This window comes from Podarcis vaucheri (assembly GCF_965113315.1).
Source record: "Podarcis vaucheri genome assembly, chromosome: 2".
Taxonomy (NCBI): Eukaryota; Metazoa; Chordata; class Lepidosauria; order Squamata; family Lacertidae; genus Podarcis; species Podarcis vaucheri.
Genome location: NC_138760.1, coordinates 20,856,418 through 20,880,402, shown reverse-complemented (window position 1 = coordinate 20,880,402; position 23,985 = coordinate 20,856,418). Strand labels below are relative to the sequence as shown.

At 47.7% G+C, this 23,985-nt stretch overlaps 1 protein-coding gene and 1 long non-coding RNA gene across 4 annotated transcripts in view; one reads left to right on the top strand and one right to left on the bottom strand.

Annotated features, from left to right (window-relative positions):
• CA10 (carbonic anhydrase 10) overlaps window positions 1-22,976 on the top strand; it is a 357,102-nt gene extending 334,126 nt beyond the window's left edge. For all 3 annotated transcript variants that reach the window (XM_082212776.1, XM_082212777.1, XM_082212778.1), the window contains exons 8-10: window positions 15,087-15,241; window positions 18,364-18,538; window positions 22,181-22,976. In XM_082212776.1, the coding sequence (XP_082068902.1) occupies window positions 15,087-15,241; window positions 18,364-18,538; window positions 22,181-22,203 (353 nt within the window). In that variant the 3' untranslated portion in view covers window positions 22,204-22,976. The remainder of the gene's footprint in view (window positions 1-15,086; window positions 15,242-18,363; window positions 18,539-22,180) is intronic.
• Window positions 19,098-22,172, bottom strand: LOC309526732. Its single transcript, XR_014216890.1, has 2 exons — window positions 22,051-22,172; window positions 19,098-19,476 (listed from the first exon to the last, which is right to left on the bottom strand). It is a non-coding gene; the product is annotated as an uncharacterized lncRNA (long non-coding RNA).
• Window positions 22,977-23,985: the final 1,009 nt, after the last annotated feature.

Genomic DNA, 23,985 nt, shown 5'->3' with positions numbered 1-23,985 from the left:
CAGCGCAAGTTGGACCTCCAGAGCTTGATACCTTTCTTCCAAGCTTGGACCAGCTCCAACCCCTGCCTCTCCGGTTCCGGCTGGGTTGCTCATGATGCTTTCTCCTGCACAGGCAGCGTACAGAGACTGTCAGACTGCTGTCAGGGGATGATTAGCTGCTTGTGCTTAAAATTGTGCCCCCTCAGAGTTTGTGCGGCTCCACAAACCTCTGTGTGTGACAGAGCTCCTCAGACATGTCTGCTCTAGTCACTAGTAGAGTCTGACAGTGGCTGCCTGCGGAAGCGTTTCCAGCAAAGAAGCTCCTTAACGGAAACGCGTCTCCTGGACTCACGACGTGGCAGCTTCCGGCGAAGTATGGGTCTCCCTACAGTTGCTTCTGACACCTCCCCGCTATTTTCGCTGGACGTGTCTCTCACCCCTTTCTCTCCCCTGCTGTTTCCTGCCTGGGCTGCTGCGTCTCTCTCAGCATTACTGAGATCCTCCTCCAGAGACCCCTCGCTCCCCCTGCTGGTCCCTGCTTTGGCTGCTGACTCTCTCCCAGTCTCTGGGAGCCCTACCAACTCCCTTTCCTCTGATGTCAGTTCCCTGACATCCACCTCCCCTCCAGGGCCCCCTTCCCCCCCGCCCCTACTCTCTCCTCTGGGCGGTGAGGAGCTGAAACCCCGAAAAGAATCCTCTTCATCTTCAGACGTCTCGAACATTTCCCTCCATCGGTCTTCGTTCCGGCTCGCTGAATCCTCCTCCGCCTCGGAATCAGAGAACCCCTCCAACTCTTCTTCTTCGTCGGTGGTGGCGAAGTATTCCCTCCGGAACCTCGCCACTGGCTGAGGTTTACGAGGGAATCTCTGATGAAAAGTTTCTATCAAAACCTCGTCATCTACATCCTCTGCCATGACCCAGGTGTTTTCCGACTCCGGCTCCCCTTCCCACATTACCAAATACTCTACTTGATCTCCCTTCCACCTGGAATCGAGAATCTCCGCTACATGGTAGCTGTGTTCTTTTTCCTCCATAGCTGGTCCCCTATTGACCCTCCCTTCTCTGTCCCCTTTATACGGTGACAGCAACGACCTGTGGAACACTGGGTGCAGCTTCATGTGGTTCGGTAACCGGAGTCTGAAAGCCACTGGGTTGACCTGCTGCGTGACTTCAAATGGGCCCAGCCTTTTGGGTCTTAACTTCTTACAACCCCCTTTGAATGGTAACCCTTGGGTGGACAGCCACACCTGGTCCCCCACCCTAATGCTTTCCCCTTCCCTTCTGGTTTTGTCTGCCTGCCTCTTATATTCCTCCTTCGCCCTGTTTAAGTTAAGTTGGAGCTGGCGATGGATCGCTTCCATTTCTTCAACGAACTGTTCTGCAGCTGGAACGCTCCAGTTCTCCCCTTCCCCCCCTGGGAAGGCTCGGGGATGACACCCGTGATTAGCCAAAAAGGGGCTCATCCCCGTGGACACGTTCTCTGCATTGTTGTAGGCAAATTCTGCCAACGCCAGCTTCTCCACCCAATCATTCTCTCTGTCATTCACATAACACCTCAAATATTGCTGGAGGACACCATTAGCTCTTTCCGCCTGCCCGTTGGTTTCTGGATGACGGGCAGTTGAGAAATTCACCTCTACATGCAATAAGCTCATGAGCTTCCTCCAGAACCTGGAAGTAAATTGTTTCCCTCGGTCAGAAACCACCCTCAAGGGGGCGCCATGCAGCCTAAACACATTTTCCACAAACAATTTAGCGGTTTCTTCCGCTGTGACCGCATGTGAGCAGGCTATAAAGTGGGCCATCTTGGTTAACAGGTCTACCACAACCATGATGGCTGTTTTCCCTCTGGACCTTGGCAGATCAGTCATGAAATCTATTGCCACTGCCTCCCATGGCCTTTCCGGCATGGGTAGTGGTTCTAATAAACCTGCCGGTGCCCGCCTCTCCCCCTTGGCTCGTTGGCATTGGTCACACCCTCTCACATACTCCTGCACATCTTCCCTGACCTTGGGCCACCAGAATTCCCTGGTAACCAGCCACATGGTTTTGTGTTGCCCAAAATGCCCTGCTGTGGGGCTATCGTGCAGTTGCTTGAGTACCTTTTCCCTCAATTCCCCTTCAGGTATATATAACGCTCCCTTGTAGTACAACGCCCCGTTTCTCTCCTCAAAACCCCCGGGTTTGTCTCCCTCCCTCCTGAGACCCCTGAGTTTGTCCTGGGCGTATTCATCCTGCACCGTTCCCTCTACCAGTTCCCTTTGCCCCACCAATGCCGCCCCACACACCCAGCGGTCCTCTGGAATGACATGGGTCTCTTCGGGTGCACCCTCCCCCTCCAAATATTCAGGTTTGCGTGAGAGAGCGCCCGCCCTAACGTTCTCTGGGCCTGGCACGTAACAAATCTCAAAGTTAAATTTGGAGAACTCCTGGGCCCATCTCAACTGCCGTTGGTTGAGCACTCGCGCAGTTCTCCAATACTCTAGATTCTTATGGTCCGTGCACACTTGCACCTTATGTTGTGCACCAATTAGCAGGTGCCTCCATCTCCGGAAAGCCTCATGAATCGCAAGAAGTTCCCGGTCGTACACCGTGTAGTTCCTCTCGGATTTGTTCAGCTTTCGCGAAAAGAAGGCACACGGTCGCCACTCTGACTCCTCCTTCCCCGGCTGCAGAAGAAGCACCGCCCCTATGGCTCTGTCAGAAGCGTCTGTTTCGACCCTCAGCTTTTTTTGTAAATCCACATGCAGAAGTTGTTCAACAGAGGCGAAGGCCCTTTTCAGTTCCTCAAACGCTCGCTCCGCCTCCGCCGTCCAAACAAACTTCTTTTTACTGCTGAGACAGTCCGTGATGGGCGCCGTCAGGTGGGCGAAGTTTCGGATGAACTTACGATAAAAGTTTCCAAACCCTAGGAACCTCTGCACATCCTTCTTGGTTTTGGGTGTTTTCCATTCCAGCACTGCTTGAACCTTGCCGGGGTCCATGGCCAACCCCTTGTCTGACAAGCGGTACCCCAGGAATTCCACCTCCTTGGTATGAAACTGACACTTCTCCAGTTTCACCCACAGCCTGTTGGCTTGCAGCCTGCTCAACACTTCTCTGACGTCTCTCACATGTTGCTCCTCATTCTCCGAATACACCAACACATCATCTAGGAAGGCCACGCAATTCTTGTAGAGCAAAGGCCCCAGTACGTGGTTCATGAAGGCTTGAAAACACGCGGAGCCTGTTTGTAATCCAAAAGGCATAACGAGGTATTCAAATGCCCCCAAAGGGGTGAACATGGTGGTTTTCCATTCATCCCCTTTCCTTATACGTATCAGGTTGTACGCCCCCCTTAGGTCCAGCTTTGTAAAAATCTTTCCTTTCCGCACCCTGGTCAAAATATCATCAATCCTGGGCATAGGAAAAGCCGCCGGCTCTGTCACTGCATTTAACCGCCTGAAATCACATACAAGTCTCGGCTTGTCCGTGTGCTTTTTATCCACAAAAAACACTTTGCTACCCCCCGCTGCCTTGGACTCTCTGATGAAGCCTCTCTTCAGGTTCTTGTCAATGAACTCTCGCAACTCCTGCATTTCCCTGTCTGACATGGCATACAACTTGCCTACAGGAAGCTGTGCTCCAGGGAGTAAATTGATCTGGCAATCAAAGGGCCTATGCGGGGGTAGTTGGTCAGCTTCCTTCTCGCTGAACACGTCGCTGAGATCAGCATACTGTGGTGGCACCTTCCCCTTCTCCATTACTTCAGTCCCTGCCAGGGTGGCTTGGGCCCCTGCTGACCCCTTTTCCCCCCTGCAGTGTTCTAAGCAATGTGCTGAACCGAAGGAAACCACTCTTTGATGCCAGCCCACCAGCGGATCATGTAGGGCTAGCCAGCTCATTCCCAAAATAATGGGAGCGCCTCCCAAGGTGGCCACATTAAACGCTATCAGTTCTGTGGGCCTTGCCACCCTCATTATCATTGGGACGGTCTGCAAGCTGACTCCTCCTCCCAACAGTTCCCTGCCATCGATCGTGGTCACCTGCAGGGGGTTGCTTAAAGGGATCGTCTGTATCTGGTGTTCAGCAGCAAACTCCTTGCTCATAAAATTGCAGGAGCTGCCTGAGTCCAACAGCGCCTTTATTTTTAGGGGGTGTCCATTTTGCAGCTCTAGCGACACTTCAATCACTAGAGCAGGTCGAGGAGCTTCTGGCACGGGCACTTTCACTGCTCTTTGGCCTGGCTGCAGTGCCCTGACGGTGGCAACCAGGCGTTGGCTTTTACCTGCTCCGTTTCTCCCTGCTCTCCCCCCTCAACAGCTCCCACCATCCCTTGCCATTCCTTCCTCTGGGGGCAGACTCTGGCAAAGTGGCCTGGCTGTTGGCAGAGATAGCATTTCCGGGCTCCTTTTCCCTCCTTCTTAGCCCCCTTCACTGGGCTTTGAAACTGCGCGCGCGCGGGCTGTTCCGATTTCCATCGGCTCTGCCGGCGGGAAAGCTGGCTCAGGAATGTCTGGAATGCGGAACTCCTTCCAACGTTCCCCTCTCCCTTCCCGCCTCTCCAAGGCTCTTGCCTCCTGGCGCGCTCCAATGGTCAGCGCAGATTTGGTCAGCTGATCCATAGACACCGCCCTGGGGCTCCGGGACAGCTCGTCTTTCACAGCCGAAGAAAGACCTTCTTCAAATAGCATCTGAATGGGTGCCGCCGATAAATCCCACCCCAATCTGTGAATCAGCATGGTAAATTCAGTCCAGTACTCACGGACAGATCTGCTTCCCTGCTTGCAAGCCATTAGCTGTCTGCGCACCACCCCTTCCTCAATATCGCTGGAAAACATGATATCCATTGCACGAAAGAACTTCATAGTGTCCTTTAGGATATCATTGTGCGTTGCCATCAGGGGTCGAACCCAGTCTCGCGCCCCCTTCTCAAGATGCCCAATTACGAAAGCAACTCGCGATTCCTCATCAGGGAACTCATCAAACTGCACATTAAGGGCATATTGCATCTCTGTCCTAAAGGCATGGTAATCCTTGGGGTCCCCCCCCCCAAACTTCTGCACCAATCCTGGTACCTTTCTGGGGAACTGAGTGGTTCTCCCCTTTTTGTCTGCATCCTGAGCCCTTCTCTCCTCGAGCCTCGCCGTCTGCAGCGCAAGTTGGACCTCCAGAGCTTGATACCTTTCTTCCAAGCTTGGACCAGCTCCAACCCCTGCCTCTCCGGTTCCGGCTGGGTTGCTCATGATGCTTTCTCCTGCACAGGCAGCGTACAGAGACTGTCAGACTGCTGTCAGGGGATGATTAGCTGCTTGTGCTTAAAATTGTGCCCCCTCAGAGTTTGTGCGGCTCCACAAACCTCTGTGTGTGACAGAGCTCCTCAGACATGTCTGCTCTAGTCACTAGTAGAGTCTGACAGTGGCTGCCTGCGGAAGCGTTTCCAGCAAAGAAGCTCCTTAACGGAAACGCGTCTCCTGGACTCACGACGTGGCAGCTTCCGGCGAAGTATGGGTCTCCCTACAGTTGCTTCTGACACCTCCCCGCTATTTTCGCTGGACGTGTCTCTCACCCCTTTCTCTCCCCTGCTGTTTCCTGCCTGGGCTGCTGCGTCTCTCTCAGCATTACTGAGATCCTCCTCCAGAGACCCCTCGCTCCCCCTGCTGGTCCCTGCTTTGGCTGCTGACTCTCTCCCAGTCTCTGGGAGCCCTACCAACTCCCTTTCCTCTGATGTCAGTTCCCTGACACGTATGTAACCTGAAGCGTATGTAACCTGAGGTACCACTGCATTCCTGCATTGCAGGGGGCTGGAATAGATGACCATAGAGGTCCCTTCCAGCTCTCCAATTCAATGATTCTGTGTTTCATGGCTTCTAAGACCAAAAAGCAGAGACCCAAGAACAAAATCGAGAATAAGTTTTCATTGCAGTGGAAAAGAGGTCATCAGATGTCTTACGCGCAGGTTTAATTCACTTTAAATGGGTCTCAGGCTAAGACCCCCTTGTGAAAGATGTTGCTCAGCTGCTGCCATTGGGCACAAACAACGTTAGGCTAGATGGGCAAACTCTGCACAAGGCAGATTGATGCGTTTTAGGGGCAACATCTCCAATATTAAAATTTAACAGAGGTTTCATTCCCTCTCATTTTGAGGCTGCGCCTTTCATTTAATGACTCTACCGCGTTGTTTACAGGTGTTTATTTATAATAAAGCGTGGGCATATGGCAGAGCAGATGGACCAAAGTTGTCACAATAAAACGTGTGTGTGTGTGTGTGTGTGTGTGTGTGTTTGTTTCAGTGTCCCTGGTTTTTCATTCCGCCAGCAGAAACCACCTCCTTTTTTCACCCAAGCAGTCTCGCTGAAAAAATAATAGGGTGATAACTAGGAGAACTTGGCCTTTAGAATTTGAAATGCCTCATTTCGACTGAACTCTTTGATGCTGTGCATCACACTCTGTGCTTTATAAATAATGAATAGGTGAGAAAAGGAGAGAGAGAGAGAGAGAGAGAGAGAGAGAGAGAGAGAGAGAGACAGACCAGGGTGAGTCAGAAACCAGTCACTGGCTTGAAAAACAAACAAACCAAAATCACCGTAAGCCGCACGTAATTCTCGCAAAATGATGGTTTACTTTCCAATCTTCATTGCAAATAGGGCTGAGGTCATCTCTGGCTGTTACCGTATTTTTCGCTCTATAAGACGCACCAGACCACAAGACGCACCTAGTTTTTGGAGGAGGAAAACAAGAACAAAAATATTCTGACTCTCAGAAGCCAGAACAGCAAGAGGGATCGCTGCACAGTGAAAGCAGCATTCCCTCTTGCTGTTCTGGCTTCTGGGATAGCTGTGCAGCCTGCATTCGCTCCATAAGATGCACACACATTTCCCCTTACTTTTTGGGAGGGAAAAAGTGAGTCTTATAGAGCAAAAAATACAGTATATTGTGACTGTCTTCCAGCCCAGTAACACTACTGGAGTGACTTTGTGCTTTTCAGCTGGCATGGGGGGGGGACCGCCTTGCTGGGGGTTCTCTGCAATGAAGACAGAGCATGTGAATAAAATGAAATGAAGCCCATGAAGTGGGAGAAGAGATGGGGGGGAGCAAAGGAGGCACCCACACTAACTGCGGGTCCCCCAAAGCCTTGCCAAATATCTCGCATCTGGAAGGGATGCCTTGCCTTGTCTTCCCCACTCATTCCACCACCACAGTTCAGGTGCATCATGCATGCGTGGGCACGAATGCCTCCTCACGAGTTCCATCTTTGGGAAGCTAAACTTGCAAGACGAAAGCAGCCTCACGTCCCGAGCCCTTCGCTTGAGTCAGGGTAATAATGTAGGTCAAGGAAGCAGAGTGATGAGGTTCATGGAAATAGCAGCTGCAGTAAGTAGGAAACAAGAGTTGGAGTCAGGGCTTCCTCTTCCCTTGGGATCACAAAACCAGGGTGGATTTGATTTAAATCAAATCAATTTAAATCACGATTTAAATCACTAGTCAGTAAGACTTGATTTAAATCATATATATTTTTACAGAAAGACTCATTCTTGCTGGTGTAATCTTAATATTTACAACCAGATCAAGGTTTCATTTTTGGAATAATAAATTTTCAGAGCAGTTTTTACAGTTATATCAAAAATTACTGATTTGGTTATACTATTAGAAATGCATTGACAGATAACTATGAAATTATTGTGAGGTTTAATAAGTTAACTCTTTATATTTGGACAACTTTTCTGCTGTACTTTAGTGGAAGGAGAAAAATAATCATTTCCTTAATAACAATTTAAACAATTTATTTAACTAAAACAATAACGTTATAGCATATGTATCCATGTTTGTTAACTGATGTGGTTAAATGGTGTTTTTTTTTTAAAAAAAACCACTCTAGACTGAGTTTTAGCACACATGAAAAACTTAAAACAAATCCTTATTTCCAGATCAAATAGCCTTTGGACTATAATGTAACTTGAACAGGAAACTATCTTTCGAAAGATTTTTCCTCCAAAAGCATTTTATTTTAAAAATGTGATTTAAATCAAAAAAATCCAATTTAAATTTAAAAAATCCTACTTATTTATTTATTTGTTTGTTTGTTTAATCATTGATTTTTATCCACCCTGCACAAAACGCAATGGGGACATCTGCAGAATGGAACCGCCTTAGACATTATTGCATCTGAGAGGTAGGCTACAGTCGCAGTGGCAATAATCGGTGCCGGCTCCTGGGGGCCAAGACTCTTGCCCCCCACCCCCCGGTGTTCAGAGGGTCATGTGTGTGACGTCAGCTTGTGGCCAAAAGACCTGTCTGAACCCAACAACAAGTATTTGCCTGCTGGTGAAAGTAAAGGAAAGAGGGGATCATGGAAGGGAGTTCCAGAAACTGGGAGCAGCCGCTTAGAAGTTCCTATCTCTCCCGTGTCCTCATCGAACATGTCTGCAAATGTGGCAGGACTGAGAAAAGGCCTTCCCAGAAGATCTCAAAACATAGCTGTCAACTTAGATTTGAAAATAAGGGACCAGCAGCCTCGAAAATAAGGGATCAGCAGCCAAAATAAGGGATTTTAGTCAACCAACTGAAATATGAAGTTAAAAGGGACCAGATAATTTTGAAGAGCCGTGCTGGTTTTTAGCCCTTCGTTTCCAGAGATTGCTGCTCAAGATACCAGCTGATGAAACACTGCAATTAAATAACTACAAACAGCAACCACTTTTTGCGCAAAACGAAGTCCAAGCTACAAAGATGCTGCTGCAGTTCTGTATCTTTTCTCTCGTGCTCCATCTGCAGCTCTCAGTTCCATCAGGCACAGTGGGAGGAAGGGGGGGGAATAGCGCCCAAAGTAAACCCGCAGATCAGACCATCTATGCTAGTCTACCATTACAAATCTATGGGAGAAGCGCTTGCAGTCCTTCCTCCGCTTTCCCCCTCTATGGTTAGCCCTTGGAGAGAAGGCCAGAGAGGGGCGGGGCGGGCAGCCAAGCAAAATACAGTTGGAGCCTCCCTCCTCCCTGGCCGGCAGGGAGGGAGGGAGAGGAGCTGCTTCCTTTGAAACCTGGGAAATTTAAGGGATATCATCAATAAGGGACAGCAGCGGGACAGGGCGCTGGGATAAGGGAGTTTCCCACCAAATAAGGGACGGTTGACAGCTATGTCTCAAAGCCTGGGCGAGCTCATCTAGTTTTTCCTAGAGTGAGCCGTTTCCTCTGAGACAAGAACAATTCACACTTTGCATCTACTTGGGGACTCATGAAGTCACCATGAGCAACAGCCAACACACGGTGCCTGGTGCGTCCAATCCAAAGGGTATCTTCTGGCTCCTCCCTCTCAGAAGCCCATGAAATTGGCCACAATTGTGGCGCATATAAAAGTGAAGCATGAGCACAAACTGTGCAGAATATTACAGACTGGCGAAGAGGGGGGAGAAGGTGCAAGCATTGCTCCAATGAAGGAACCACCTGACATCAGTTTGACAGCCAAGGTTGAGCTGGTAAAAAGCTCAGACCTCACTACGGTTAAGAGTGGGGACAACTGTATCGCTCATTACAAATTTCACCACTTTCTCTCTTGTCTTCACCTTGCTCTGCTTTACATTTTTGAGAGTTTGTTGTTGTTGTTTAGTTGTTTAGTCGTGTACGACTCTTTGTGACCCCATGGACCAGAGCATGCCAGGCACTTCTGTCTTCCACTGCCTCCCTCAGCTTGATCAAACTCGTGCTTGTATCTTTGAGAACACTGTCCAACCATCTTGTCCTCTGTTGTCCCCTTCTCCTTGTGCCCCCCCATCTTTCCCAACATCAGGGTCTATCCCAGGGAGTCTTCTCTTCTCATGAGGTGGCCAAAGTATTGTAGCCTCAGCTTCAGGATCTGTCCTTCCAGTGAGCACTCAGGGCTGATTTCCTTAAGAATGGATAGGTTTGATCTTCTTGCAGTCCATGGGACTCTCAAGAGTCTCCTCCAGCACCATAATTCATAATTTGAATTTTGAGAGTTACAGGAATCTATATGTGTTTTTTCCTACTGCCACGTTGTTGTACTACTGGAATCATAAATGCCGTACATTTTTAGGAGGATACAGCCATGAGTGTTGTTAAAGGGGGACCCAGGGGAGCCCGAATCCCGGGTCTCTTTCTTGAGCTGCACCCCAGATCTTATCCCCCTTTTCTTTTTCGTTTCATGCTTTATGTTTTCACCTGGATGCTCTGCCGGCGAGATTCTAGCCCTCCATCATCTTAATTGCATATTAGCATATGCAAATCTGTACAAAGGGCCTGTGCCCTTGCCCTTTCACTGTGTCGCAATGCCCTTGGATATAGGAATGTTAGATAAATTCAGGAAGTGCTGATTAAGTGTTGCTTGCCCAACGTGGCTATTTCTGCTGTGCATGGGGAGGTCTTGGCCAGTGGTTGTAACCTGCATTTGCTCAAACCAGGGCCAGCCCACACATGAGGCAAGGTGAGGCAACTGGCTCAGGTGGCAGGATTTGCAGGGGCAGCAGGGAATGCATTGCCCGCTGCTACTGCCACTGCTCCTTGGAGGCTGGATCTGCCATCTCCTCAGCAGCCACCCCCCCCCCGTGCCCTCTCTGCAGTAGCCTCTTGTCAAATAGGAGGTCTCCTCTCACCCTTTTCCGCAATGTAGATCTATACCTCCCCCTCCCCTTGTTCCTGATAAGGGCTCCATTTTGTGGTTCGGCTCACGGTCCAAAATGTCTTGGTCTGGCCCTGGCTCGAACATTAATATCCAAAAAAGTTTCTACTGTTAGTTTCCAAAAGCAGAGGGCAGGGAAGGACCCACACGTACTCCTGTTCAAAACACACCTTTCTGTTTGTTTGTTTGTTAGACTAGTCTTAAGCGTCATTGCGGAAGTGGAATGCTATTAATGCTCAACAAAAGGACTAGCAGCAGATTTTGAGACCTTGGGCTTTTTACGTGATCCGTTGATTGCACGTTCGTTGCATATTGTGGCTTTCATACCCCATCTCAAGGTCGCACTTATGCTTTAGGGACAACACATTTGTCTGAAGTGCCCTATTTTGTACTGCGAAAAGGTGGTACTCCAGTATCATACACTGTTGGGATTTTTTGTTTGGGTTCAAATTGGGGATAAACTCTCTGAGTCATTGTGTGAACTTCCTTTGCATAATTCTCTTTCGAATTCTATAGCCGCTGTGTACTTTCTTTCTACTTCGCTGAATGCCATGTGCTTTTTCCCCCTAAATGGGAAATGGACTTTTTTATTTCAAAAAAAAAAATGTAAGACACACAAACACAGAGAGAGAGAGAGAGAGAGAGAGAGAGAGCGCACGCACAAGGCTTCCTCTACCATCACCAATGGTTGGGATCCAAAGAACCATCTGTACTTCACATCCAAAGTGCCTTTGGCCACATGGGCAAATGCTTTTGAAATGGAAGGAGTGCTGTTCAGAGAGAAACATATGCCTAATGCAGCTCTTTCCATGACCTCTGGCTTCTGTCAATGAAACAAAAAGCCAGGGGCATATCCTGCAAAACCTGAAATATGATTTTTGGCAGGCTATGGCTGGTGGAGCACAAATGCCAATGTATTCCAGGGGAGCTTCATTTGTATCCAGGGCCGTCTTTAGCAGATGTGGTGCCGGGGTGCAAATATCTGCCCAGTGCCCCAAAATTACCATGGATGGGGGGGTGAAGCTGTGCACTGCCAGCCATGGGGGGCACAACTCTCCCCCCATACCACTGCAATCCCTGCAGAGACTTGGGAAGGAAGCTGCATGCCCACCAGCCATATAGTTCCATCCAAACCTCTGCAGGGATCGCTCTCCTCCCGCGGAGGCTTGGGAGGCAAGTTGCACACACGCCAGCCATATGGTTGACAGGGCGCAGCTGACGGGTGTGCAGGGAAAGAGGAGGCTGCTGGCAGAGCCGTGCAGCTCCCCTACTCGCTGGGGCGCCCCTAAGAGGCTGGCGCCCTGGCACAATGAACCACTAAGCCCTATGGGAAAGACGGCTCTGTTTCTATCCAGTAGACCAACTCAGGTCTGATCTCTGCCACTCATTCCGTGGACCTGGGCAAAACTCTCTTAACCTCAGACCCCCATCTGCAAAATTAGAAGACAAACCTGGCAGGGTCGCTGTGAGGGAGACCAAAAAAAATGCCGCAGTTGTTTATTAACCACTTTGCTGTACAAGCACAGACAGCATGACAGGTGCCGATCTGCTCAGGCGGCTTTTAAAGGCTCGGACTCTTTCTAATTATAAGCTGAGCACATAGCACGCGCGCCCTGAAATCTTCTACAAAGGGACGGCTCATTAATTAGCAAAGAAGGAAGGATGCGATGAAGAAGCAGCAAAGTGGGAAGCCCAGCCGTTTGCTTAAAAGCATATTTCCTCGTTGGCTTGAGCATTTGGAGTGAGCTCTCAGTGCCTTCCACACTCCCACTGCGCACACTAAAGGGCATTAGGCTTCGCTGAGCAGCTTTATTATCATACGTTAACCTTAACAAGGTAGAACAATCTTTTTCTGCAGTGCAAGGGTAATTAAATCTAAACACTCTTGGCCTTTCCGGGATATGTTGAACAGAAAAAATAATAATTGTTAATCAAACCCCTTCTCTCCCTCTCTCTCCTCTCCCGAACCAAAAGGGGGGGAAGGGGTCAGCATTTTCATTGTGCATGCTGCTCGATAAAATGCAGTTTTACTAAATTTAAAGTCACGTTCTGGCTCAAGTGCCGGGTGCCCCCCTGTGTGCACTCAAAGCTATGGAAGCCACAGTAATGGGGAAGAGTTGCTCGTGCTTGAAGTTGCATGGCTGTTCTGCAGTACTCAGAGATGGAGCTTTCAGCTAAGAAGTTCCCAGTTCAAATCTCACCTCTGACAGCACCTCAGTAGGTGAGCTTAGACAAGCGACTGCCTTGCAGCCTCGCCATCCCTCATCTGCAGGGGGGCGGGGAGAGCAATAGCTCCAGCTGACCGTCTAATGCTGCTGTGCTGAGATGATGTAGAGATGAAGGCAGCGGACCTCAAAATCTGCCACTGGAATCAGTAGCAGCTGCTGTAATGGGGCAGAAACCCAGAGCCCCCACCCAGTTACTGCTGGACTGCTTGCCATCACCAGGCTGGTACTTACTGATGTGGAGCATCCACAAAACAAAACATAAAACACAAAATAAATCTGCAAACAAACTGCAGCTGCAGCGAGCCACAATTCCTATAGACGCAAGGATGCTTTTTTTGTTTATCACGGTTGGCAAACGATTTTGGGTGTGCGGGTGTTTTGCTGAGAGTTGTGGAACTGCCCCGTGTTTGCCGCTCGTTGTTGGATATTTGCATCTTGATTTTCCTCCCAGGGTGTGTTTATTGTCTTCCCCTTCCACCCATTAGTTTCTCAACAGCTTTGTGAAGCAGGTTAAGAATGAGAACTTGCACTTCTGAACCAAACTTGTGAAACGGCACATGTTTAGAATATCTTTGCTCATTATTTGACAGGGGGGACTTTTTTTTGGGGGGGGGAGGTATTTTGCTGTAAATATCAGGACAATGAAATATTGTGGTTGAAGCAAGGGGGTCTGCTATGAAGGACATTATTTATTGCCATCTTGCTTTTCCACTCAGAAAAGCCAGGTTGTGTAGCTTATCCCCAAACCCACGTTGTATTTGCAATAGGTCACATCCTATTTCTGTAACTGTAGCTTGTTTTTCAACTATTGCTAATATGTGCTGTTGTAACCCGACCTTGCAGTGTAGGGCAGTCCAAATCAAAATAAGCTTTAATGACTGGCAGAATCCGAGACCAGGGAGAAGAGTTGGTGGAAGAAGATTGGAGGAAGTTTAAAACTTATCTGCAGAAATATTGTAAAATTTCTGAATGCTGATGACATTGAAATGAATTGAAGGGGTTCTAGCCACAAGGTAAAATGTAAGATGGGATTAATAATAGATAAACTAATAGGACATGAATTTGCTGAACCAATTTCTAAAAGGGATACAAAAATGGGAGACGCGAGGAAGTCAGGGAAATAAGTTAACTAAAGATGAGAAACTAAGAAAGAGGGAATTTTTGTTTTTCTTTTATATGTGTTTTTTCTTTTTCTATTTTTGTGTTTAATGTCTGTATTTTTGTATTTTGCAATTTTGTATCTTTTTTGTTTTTTGTATTTTTCTAAACTTTTCTATTGATAAAACCTAATAAAATATTATTTAAAAAATCAAAATAAACTTTATTGTACTAGCCAAAACCCATGACAAAACCATACACTGTCAGGAAAATAAATGCCAGAGCCGCTACCTGAACCATCCAGGTAATAAAACGCAGGTGCATGTGTAGATTGGGGACTCCACATAGCAGACAATGTTTTCCTGTTTAGGCTTCTGAATCTCTCTTACCATTTACTGCAGTTTTGTCCAGGTTGTTCTTCCTGATCATGTAGGGCAGTTAAGAAATCAATATTAAGTGCAGGGCAGTTGGACCAGAAGTACCTTGAGTTCCTTGCGTTACAGCGGTAGGGACCCTTTCGCCCCCCCAGATGTTGCTGTAATACGCAACTTCCATCACCACATCTGGAGGGCCACAGGTTCCCCATGCCAGTTGCGTTAGGTTCCTTTGCCATAACACTCGTAGCAAATAATGATAATGATAATAATAATAATAATAATAATAATAATAATAATAATAATAATAATAATTTATTTGTACCCCGCCCATCTGGCTGGGTTTCCCCAGCCACTCTGGGCGGCTTCCACAGAGACCAAAAATACACTAAAATGTCACATATTAAAAACTTCCCTGAACAGGGCTGCCTTAAGATGTCTTCTGAATGTCAGGTAGTTGTTTATCACTTTGACATCTGCTGGGAGGGCGTTCCACAGGGCAGGTGCCACTACCGAGAAGGCCCTCTGCCTGGTTCCCTGTAGCTTTGCTTCTCGCAATGAGGGAACCGCCAGAAGGCCCTCGGCGCTGGACCTCAGCGTCCAGGCAGAATGATGGGGGTGGAGACGCTCCTTCAGGTATACTGGGCCAAGGCCGTTTAAGGCTTTAAAGGTCAACACCAACACTTTGAATTGTGCTTGGAAATGTACTGGGAGCCAATGTAGATCTTTCAAAATGTCATGTGAATGTGAAAGCTGTGTCCTGTTAATAACGATGCCCCAATTTATCCCACAGATGATGCATACTTACTGCAGGGACTTAATATCGAACAACTTTACCCCGAAACCTCTAGTTTCATTACATATGATGGGTCGATGACAATTCCACCCTGCTACGAAACAGCAAGTTGGATACTAATGAACAAGCCTGTCTACATTACAAGGATGCAGGTATGCACTGCTATCTCTATTGACAAGGCCAGGTTAGAATAACGAATTTCAGGTATATCTTTGTAAAGGAATATGAGAATAAACCAAAGCGTGCGGGGAACTATGTGGTGGGTTAATTCAAAAAAGTGAAGTCCAAACTTCCTTGCCTCTCTAGCAAATGAAACGTAATGCAATAAAACATCAGCCATTAAAAATGTCCCTGAACAGATGTCTTCTAAAAGTCAAATAGTTGTCTATCTGTTTGACATCTGGTGGGAGGGTGTTCCACACGGAGGGCTTCACTGCCTAGAAGACCCTCCGCCTGGTTCCCTGTAGCTGCACATCTCGCAGTGAGGGAACCATCAGAAGGCTCTCAGAGATGGACCTTGCTGTCTGGGCTGGACGATGGAGATGGAGGCGCTCCTTCAGGTATACACGGCCAAGGCCATTTAGGGCTTTAAAGTTTAACACCAAAACTTTGAATTGTGCTTGGAAATGTACTGGGAACCAGTATAGATCCGGTGTTAGATGGTCCTGGCAGCTGCTCCCAGTCACCAGTCTAGCTGCCGCATTGTGATTTAGTTGAAGTTTCCAAGCCACCTTCTATGGTAGCCCCACATAGAGCGCATTGCAGTAGTCCAAGTGGGAGAGAACCAGAGCATATACCACTCTTGCAAGACAGTGCGCAGGCAGGCAGGGTCTCAGCCGGCGTACCAGATGGAGCTAGTAGACAGCTTCCCTTGATGCTCAATCAACCTGCCCTATATACATCTCGCCTCTCTGCCCATTCACTCACTTAGTTTTCCTCTCCCTCTCAGATTTCTGCCCCCTTTCCTTCTTCCCTGCATTCACCCAAAGCACCCCTCTCCTCCAGACTTGCGTTGATAGAGCCCTGCTTCCTTCTCCCATACGTCACTAAGCTTTTCTCCTTGCCCTGCCTTATCATCAGAGCAGCTCAGCCAATCACTGCTCAGCTTCTCTGTGGCAGGCAGGCAGGTGAGCCAAGCACTGCCAGAGGGCCTTGAAAACAACCAGATTCTCAGTGTCAGGAAAAGGGAGCTGAGCAGTCACTGCCAGAGACTTAATCACCATGATGGCCGGGGCAGCTGTCTCCAGGATCTCTTTGCACTGTATAAATGACCTGAGCTTGGGGGGGGGGGAAATGTCTTATCTGGTTTGGGGACTCCCAGAAATACTCAGGCTTCATATCTATTTTCCAAGATGAGCATGAGTAATCTGAACTGGCTTCTGCAGTTTTGCTTAAATGCATACTTTTTTTTACTGGGAAACAGAACTGCACAGTCGCCAGTCTCTGATATTCATGGCACCAATCTTACAAGACAGTCCCATGTCTTAAAAACTATAATCTAGTAAGATGTGGCTGTCACTTCCTACTGCAACCTTTTATCGGTGGCTCCTGCCTAAAGGTCTCATCAGGCAAGCAGGACTTGAATCAGCTTCACATGTGTCACTTAGATGTGCTTTTGGAGCCTCTTTTGTCCTCGGGGGGGGGGGGTGCATGTGAAAGATAGAATAAATGCTCTTTTATCAAGTTGTGACGGTTGCCATGAGTAAGACAAAACCTCCAGACAGGGTCAGTTTGTCTGCAGAACAATTCCTCTCTGGCCCCAAATACGGTGACCAAGTATTTTCATAGTCACGTATAACCTGGACACTCACCTACAGACAGGACCTAAGTGGGAGAAAGTGGCCCATTTTGATGATGATGAATATATTTATACCCCACCCATCTGGCTGGGTATTAAAAACACAATAAAACATCAACCATTAAAAACTTCCCTAAGCAGGGCTGCCTTCAGATGTCTTCTAAAAGTCAGATAGTTGTTTATTTCCTTGACATCTGATGGGAGGGCGTTCCACAGGGCCGGCGCCACTACCAAGAAGGCCCTCTGCCTGGTTCCTTGTAACCTCACTTCTCACAGTGAGGGAACCGCCAGAAGGCCCTTGGAGCTGGACCTCAGTGTCCGGGCAGAACAGTGGGGGTGGAGACGCTCCTTCAGGTACGAAATGGGTGAACTTGAGTGAAGACTAATGGCTGAAGTCCCCAGTCAGTCCACCACCATGGCCCCGCCCCTTAGCTTGCAGGTGATTAGGCTCATTCAAACAGGCAGGTTTCCAGCAACCTTATTATGTGAAATTCCTTGCAAAGGAAGGAGTTATAAATGCGCACCTGGAAAAACAGATTGCCAAATGGCAATTCCCCCTCCGTTGCAATGGTTAACAAAAGATGCTGAGCTGTTCCAGCTGAGCAAGAGGGAAAGTGCAGCTCTCCACTGAACCACTGATGAGTGGAAGGGGGGGCAGATTACATCTGACTGCAGGCTGGATCCAACCTTTGGCCAGGGGTTCCCCTCTCCTGAATTGAAATTTCCTCACTGTAGGCTCAGACCATTTTATTTCTCCCTGCATAATGATTAATGATGCTTTTGCCCTTAAGTCAGCTGCCCCACCCCCACCTGCTAGGGGTGAGGGATTAAACTATTGCTTTCTTGCCATTGTTTCTTTGCAATAACAATTTTTCACAGTGAAAGGCAGAAAAGAAATATGGGAGGGGGCAGTAATTTAACACACTCCTCAGGGGGAAAGGAGCTTACACAAAGGGTCCCTTAAGAGGCATTACAGCATTATTTCCTAGCCATAATGGGAAGCTTTCCATTAAAGGCAAAATAAACTGAATTTGCCTATACAGTTTTACCTTGGTTCTCGAACAGAATGCATTCCGGGAGTCCATTCAACTCCTGGAACTGTTTGAAAACCAATGTGGAGCGTCCTGCAGCCAATCGGAAGCTGCGCCAGATGTTTGGCTTCCGAAAATCATTCAGAAACTGGAACACTTGCTTCCAGGTTTCGATCATTTGGCAGCCATTTGTTCAGGAGCCAAGGCGTTTGAGGTCCAAGGTACAACTGTATACAGGCTTTCGTTGCAATTGCATTACACTACCAGATAATCAACAGAAATCAAAAAACAGAAGACAGGGGAACAGAGCACAGACAGTAAATTTTCTGGGTACTTATCACTAATTGTCTGTCCTGGGTTATAAAGTTTGCTCGTATTTTTTCCTCCTGAATATTAACGGATGTAAATTTTGTTGTGTTAAGTGGGTCCATTTATGTTTGTGCAGATGCATTCATTACGACTGCTAAGCCAGAATCAGCCTTCACAGATTTTTCTGAGTATGAGCGACAACTTCAGACCAGTCCAGCCTCTTAACAATCGATGTATCCGAACGAACATCAACTTTAGTTTACAGGGAAAAGATTGCCCAAACAATAGAGCACAGAAACTACAGTACAGAGGTATGCTCCCAACATTATTTTCATTTCTTAAATGCTTGTTGTCATAATTCTGTAGCATCCCTTGACAGCAACCAGGCTTAGGAGCGCAGGACCTTGCCTTAACCAGGTGAGTTGATTTGTCAATGTAACACAGGGATTTTTAATACTCTTAAGCAGCAGCAGCTCTCAGACGGAGAAAAAAAGGTATTTTCCACTTTTATTTGGAGATGATGGGGTTGAATCTGGGGCGTTTCACATGCAAAGAAACTGGCCAGACTAGTAGTGGCTGGCAAGAAAGGCAATAGCTGTGCACTCCTCTCCCATCAGCAGAATAGCCGCTGTTTACCGGAAGGGAGAAAGGTGGAGAGGTCAGCACTGTGCGTGTGCACCAGCAAAGTCAATCTGGTGCTCCTATCTCTGCATCTGCACACAGACAGCCTTCCGCCCCACCTCACCCCTCTCCCTCCCAGTAAGCAGCATCATCTCCGCTGGTGGGAGGTCAGTTGCATGCCCCCTTGTCAAGGAGCTGTCAAGGAGCCAGGTCGCCCACAGGGCAAGCACACACACAGAAGGCACGGAATGCAATCAGCTTTTTATTAGCAGAAAAACAACAGTACAGCAGTGTCCTTGGTTCATCTTAATGAAAGTGTTGCTGAAACGAAGCTCTACGCATGCCCCTTTCTCTAGCATCTCACTCGGGATCTCACCTTTTCCTGACTCTCTCCCCCTTGATCACTCAAGTCTCCTGCTTCTATCAGCTCCCAGTTCAACCCTTCTGTTCCTCACTGTCCCACAATCAGGCTCCGGGCCCTAAGGTGTCATCTTCAGAGCCTTCTTGGAGAGGCAGGCTCCCATTACTCTTCTTCAGCCAGCCAGTCCTCAACGCCCCTTCACATGGGCTCTTCTGCCACTGATCAACAATCGCTCTCCAAAACACTCTCAACGTTTCAAGCAAACTCCTGGAACATTAAGCAAAATCGAGCATATGTTAGGAAGGTAAAATGACTCCAGACAGTACTGGCTAGAGTCTGATGCTTGTGGTGGGCTGAAGGCGTTTCAGCTGGAAACGAAAGGGGCTTGAACGACTGAATGTCTGCACAGGGGAAATTACTTATTCTGGAGGAATCTCCACAATACGCACTGTGGGAAATTCTCTCTCCAAATTGGAGTGAAAGAGTGTAAACAGCAAATATCAGAGGCCTAAAGGTTGGAGAAACAGCGAGGTAGCAGAGAAAAGTATGCCGTTGCCTCCAGATGGCCAGAATTAGCCACTTCCACAGGCAACCCTCTCTTTATGTCCCTAATTTCAAATGATTTGATATGGATAGGAGAAATAACAGCTGTTTCCATGGAAGAGCTTCTGTGTGTCAGCCCAGTCAGCAACTAGGAAATACCTCACTATAGTGATACTTCAGAAATCACAGTATATGTTTTGACACACCAATAGTGAATATGGATCCTGCCCATTCATTTAGACCAGGCTAGGGGGTACTGTGGCCTTCTAGATGTCATTGGAGTACAGTGGATGGTCAAGGATGATGGGACCTGTAGTCCAACAACTTATGGTTCTCATGTCTGATCTAAACAGTAGCAGTTATACCCATATACACATCATGCAGTCACCAGCATCATGTAGTGGTTGTTTTTTACAGAGCAGCAGTGACTTCACAATTAGAACCTGAGATTCACTCCCTGGCATCTTCAAGTAGGACATAGAAATGGGTTTGAGATCCTGGAAGGTCACTGTCAAAGAATATAGCTAGATGGAGCAGTGCAGTGGGAGACAGCTTCATATTTCCAGACTGCGAACAACACGTTATCCCTTTTTCTGAAGCCCTGTCTCCCTTCAATGTGTTACTCTAAGGCTAAAGTTTTACCTTCGTTTTTTTACTTGTCATGAGTTGGCTCCTGTGTACCAATCTCACGTGAGCACACAACGGGCCAAACTTGATGTGATTTTCATCACACAGTTTGGTGACTCATTTTTTCTTTCACCAGTTGCCATCAGTGGGGCTGGAAGGGCAAAGGCGCATTGAGCCTGCAGGGAGGGGGAGCTTTAACTCTTTGGCAAAGTGGCAAATGGTTGCCATACATCCTCTATTGGTGGGGGTTAAAATCTTGGGGTTTTTAAACTTGGGGAAAGGTCCAGTTTTTTTTGTTTGGTAGCAGGCAAGCAGTCGGGTGGCCCTTTGCACAGCTCAGCTGGGGAGTGGGAGGGCTCCTGATTCCCAGCTGAGCCAGCCCCTGGGCTACCCCTCTGTTGTCTTTTTTTTTTTTTTTTTTTTTTGCCCTTCGAAATATGGCAGCCCTACAAATAGTGGGGAGGGGAGGCAGTAGGAGCACCTGATCTTTGCAATGGACGAAGGTGCTCTTAATCAGCAGAGTGTTTCTCCATGCCATGAGGGGGTGCCCAGCAGAGGACAAAGAGGGCTCACTGCAACTGCTGGAGCGATACCATCACCAAATACAGTGGTACCTCGGGTTACAGACGCTTCAGGTTACAGACTCCGCTAACCCAGAAATAGTACCTTGGGTTAAGATCTTTGCTTCAGGATGAGAACAGAAACCACGTGGCCCCATTAGCTACAGTGGTACCTCAGGTTAAGAACAGTTTCAGGTTAAGAACGGCCCTCCAGAATGAATTAAGTTCTTAACCCGAGGTACCACTGTACCACAGTTGTTGCATGCTGTTAATGCCTCCTTCCCTGGATCTGAGGCCGCTCGGGAAGGGCAGTGTGAAGACCCAGTAGCCATGCACCACTTGATTCCAGCCTCACACGTGGCTGGGATCTAAGAGTGCGTGGCTGCTGCCGCCACCCCACCCCAAAGCAGCCTTGCAAGGCTGGGGGCTGTGAAGGGGGAGCCCGAGCAGCTGATGGCCCCTGGTGGGTATGAAGCGGGGACCCCCAGCCCGGTGTTCCTCTCACTGTGGGATGCTTTGTGCCCCTCAAAAGTCTATACACAAGGCCATGGCCCCTCCAACACCCATTACAAAGAGACTGCTGTCCAATACGTGCTTCCTTGGGATTCCAACACTTCTCACCTGGGCCCTCAGAAGCAGGGGGGGTGAGACCCCTCCTCTAGAGCCGAAGGCACAATGGGCTTTGCTGAGGCTCCTCAGTTGATGCATGCGAAAGCCGTGCCTCAGCTGAGCAGCCTCAACAATAGGCCTGGCCGATGTATCAATACATCACCCAGGGCCAAAGTGTGATGGCAGCTTCACCCAGTGGTATATCATGAGTGAAACCACTGCCACCACTCCAGACCCCCTCTGCCACTTGTCCGCAGGTGGCAGTTTCACTTGCACCTGATCACTGGGTGAAGCCGCCATTGCTCTCTGGCCCTTATACCACATAGGTACGGCGCAGGTAGACGGTTTCGTTAAACTGCTTTTACCGAGATGCAGGAACCACAGGCCCCTCCAGCAAAGCAGTTTAAAGAAGTTGACTGCTTTAGCTGCCTTCCCATGGGCAAGCAGGCTACCTGTTTCTCCCAGGAGCAAGGTGAGTTGTGTTCTTTTCTCAATGACTCACCTAAGATCTGTATTCCCAGGGCACTTCTGTGATCTTCTTTAGTCAAGTGGGAGCTTCCCCTGCCCTTATAAAAGTGGGTACCACTGTGGAAAACCTACATGATGTTGTTCTTGTTGTGTTCCTTTTCCAGTAAATGAATGGCTCCTCAAGTGATTCCGACAGAAGCAGGAAGAACTCCTAACCTCAGTTGAATGCTACTACTGTGAATTGACGTAATACAGAATGCCCCAGCCTCATTCAGTCTTTGTACTTCATAGATGGCGTGCACACACACACGTGCTGCAACGAAAAGAGAAAAAATAAACGGATGCCAAGTTGGGAATTCAGCTAGATGAAATTTGTTCATAGATGATCGGTCCTAACAAAAGCAAAAAGACAATGATCTTACCGATAACATGATTACAATTTTGATACTGTTTTCCTGAAACTACTGTAGCTCACCAAGCAAAGACTTTTCAGACTTTGTACATATGAAATTTCTCCTCTGTTCCCCTCCTCCCTTCTTCCCCCTCCCATCATCCCCCCACCCATTAAAAAGAAAAAAAATACCATACATGGTGGTTCACTACGGCATCCAAGTGGGTTTGTGTTCTGTGTGCCAAGTAATCCTTGGGAAGCGCTCATAATATCACTCTCATTACTGGTTACTGGCAAAGCAGAACTAGAAGATTGTTAAGGGAAACTTGTTTCTGGGTCATGATCCTTCTGTTTATTTAATAATGGACAGATACCGGGATAAGTATTGTAAATAGATCACTGAAGAAATATAAAGGAAATTGAAATATTTGCCCCTCATCACATATCTGTAGTAGGAACTGCCAAGACTGGGATTAATCCATTTTTTTCTGTTCCTTGTTTTACAAAGGTCATACGTTGTGTTTGGTTACTGTTAACAATTCAATAAATGTGTTTAACAAATTAATTTACTACACTTGCTTTGGTTTACTCTGTCCTCCTATATATTTCTTGTGGTAAGAACTGCCATTATCAAAGTTGCACATGGAAGGCATCAAATCACTCTCCCAAGGTATTTTTTTGTTAAGGCTCAACAATGTTTCAGTGAGTTGATCCCCACCCACACCCAGCAATAGGATCATTGATCTAAACCCTACAAGCCACACATGCGTTGGTCAGTCCATGCAGTACAATGAGATGACAAAATATTTATGGGGTTGTGGAATGCGCTGCACCTCTTCAGAATGCAAATGTGGGGTCACATTACTGGATATTCCTTGCAAAGAGGAAACCATAACAAGTAAAGGTCTGGACCCTTTCTCCACAGTGTGCTCTTATTCCATATTAAATACCATATGGAGACCCTGGGATAAATCTCTAATCGGGTGGCTGGGTACCTTACCCCTTTGCTTGCAAGCTGATATAATAGATTGCAGCAAATGGAAACCAAGGCAAAGAACTTTAAAAGGGGCCAAGGTGTGTCATGGCAAATAGCCATGCAGGAAAAGCAGGTTACTAAAGCAACATTGTTGGTTTGTGCAGCAAAGAGTGCTTTTTCAGATGCACTTCATAGCCTTGGGTTCTTCCCTTTCAACCTCTCAGTAAACCAATGGGGATGAGAGAGCACCACAAAGAAAACCGCACATAAGATCCTCATAAAATCCCATCTTTCCCATCTTTCCCAGCTCAAGGCAAGATGTTGTGAGAGTTATCGGGGAGAAAGCATCAACAGGTGGAGTCTTCTTCTGAGCCCCAATCATACGACTTCACATAGTTTAGAAACCTTTACAGATTGGTAGATGATTGCAAGACCCATTCTACCCAGCAAGATGACAAAGGATGAAACTCTGACACGTCTAATATTCCCACCAATAGCTCTATCAGTACCCGGCATCATCTATTCCTGGTTTGCAAATGCAAGATTCCTTGTCCCTTGTTAGAGAACTGATTTCCAGACACAGCAATAAAAGCAGGAGTAGA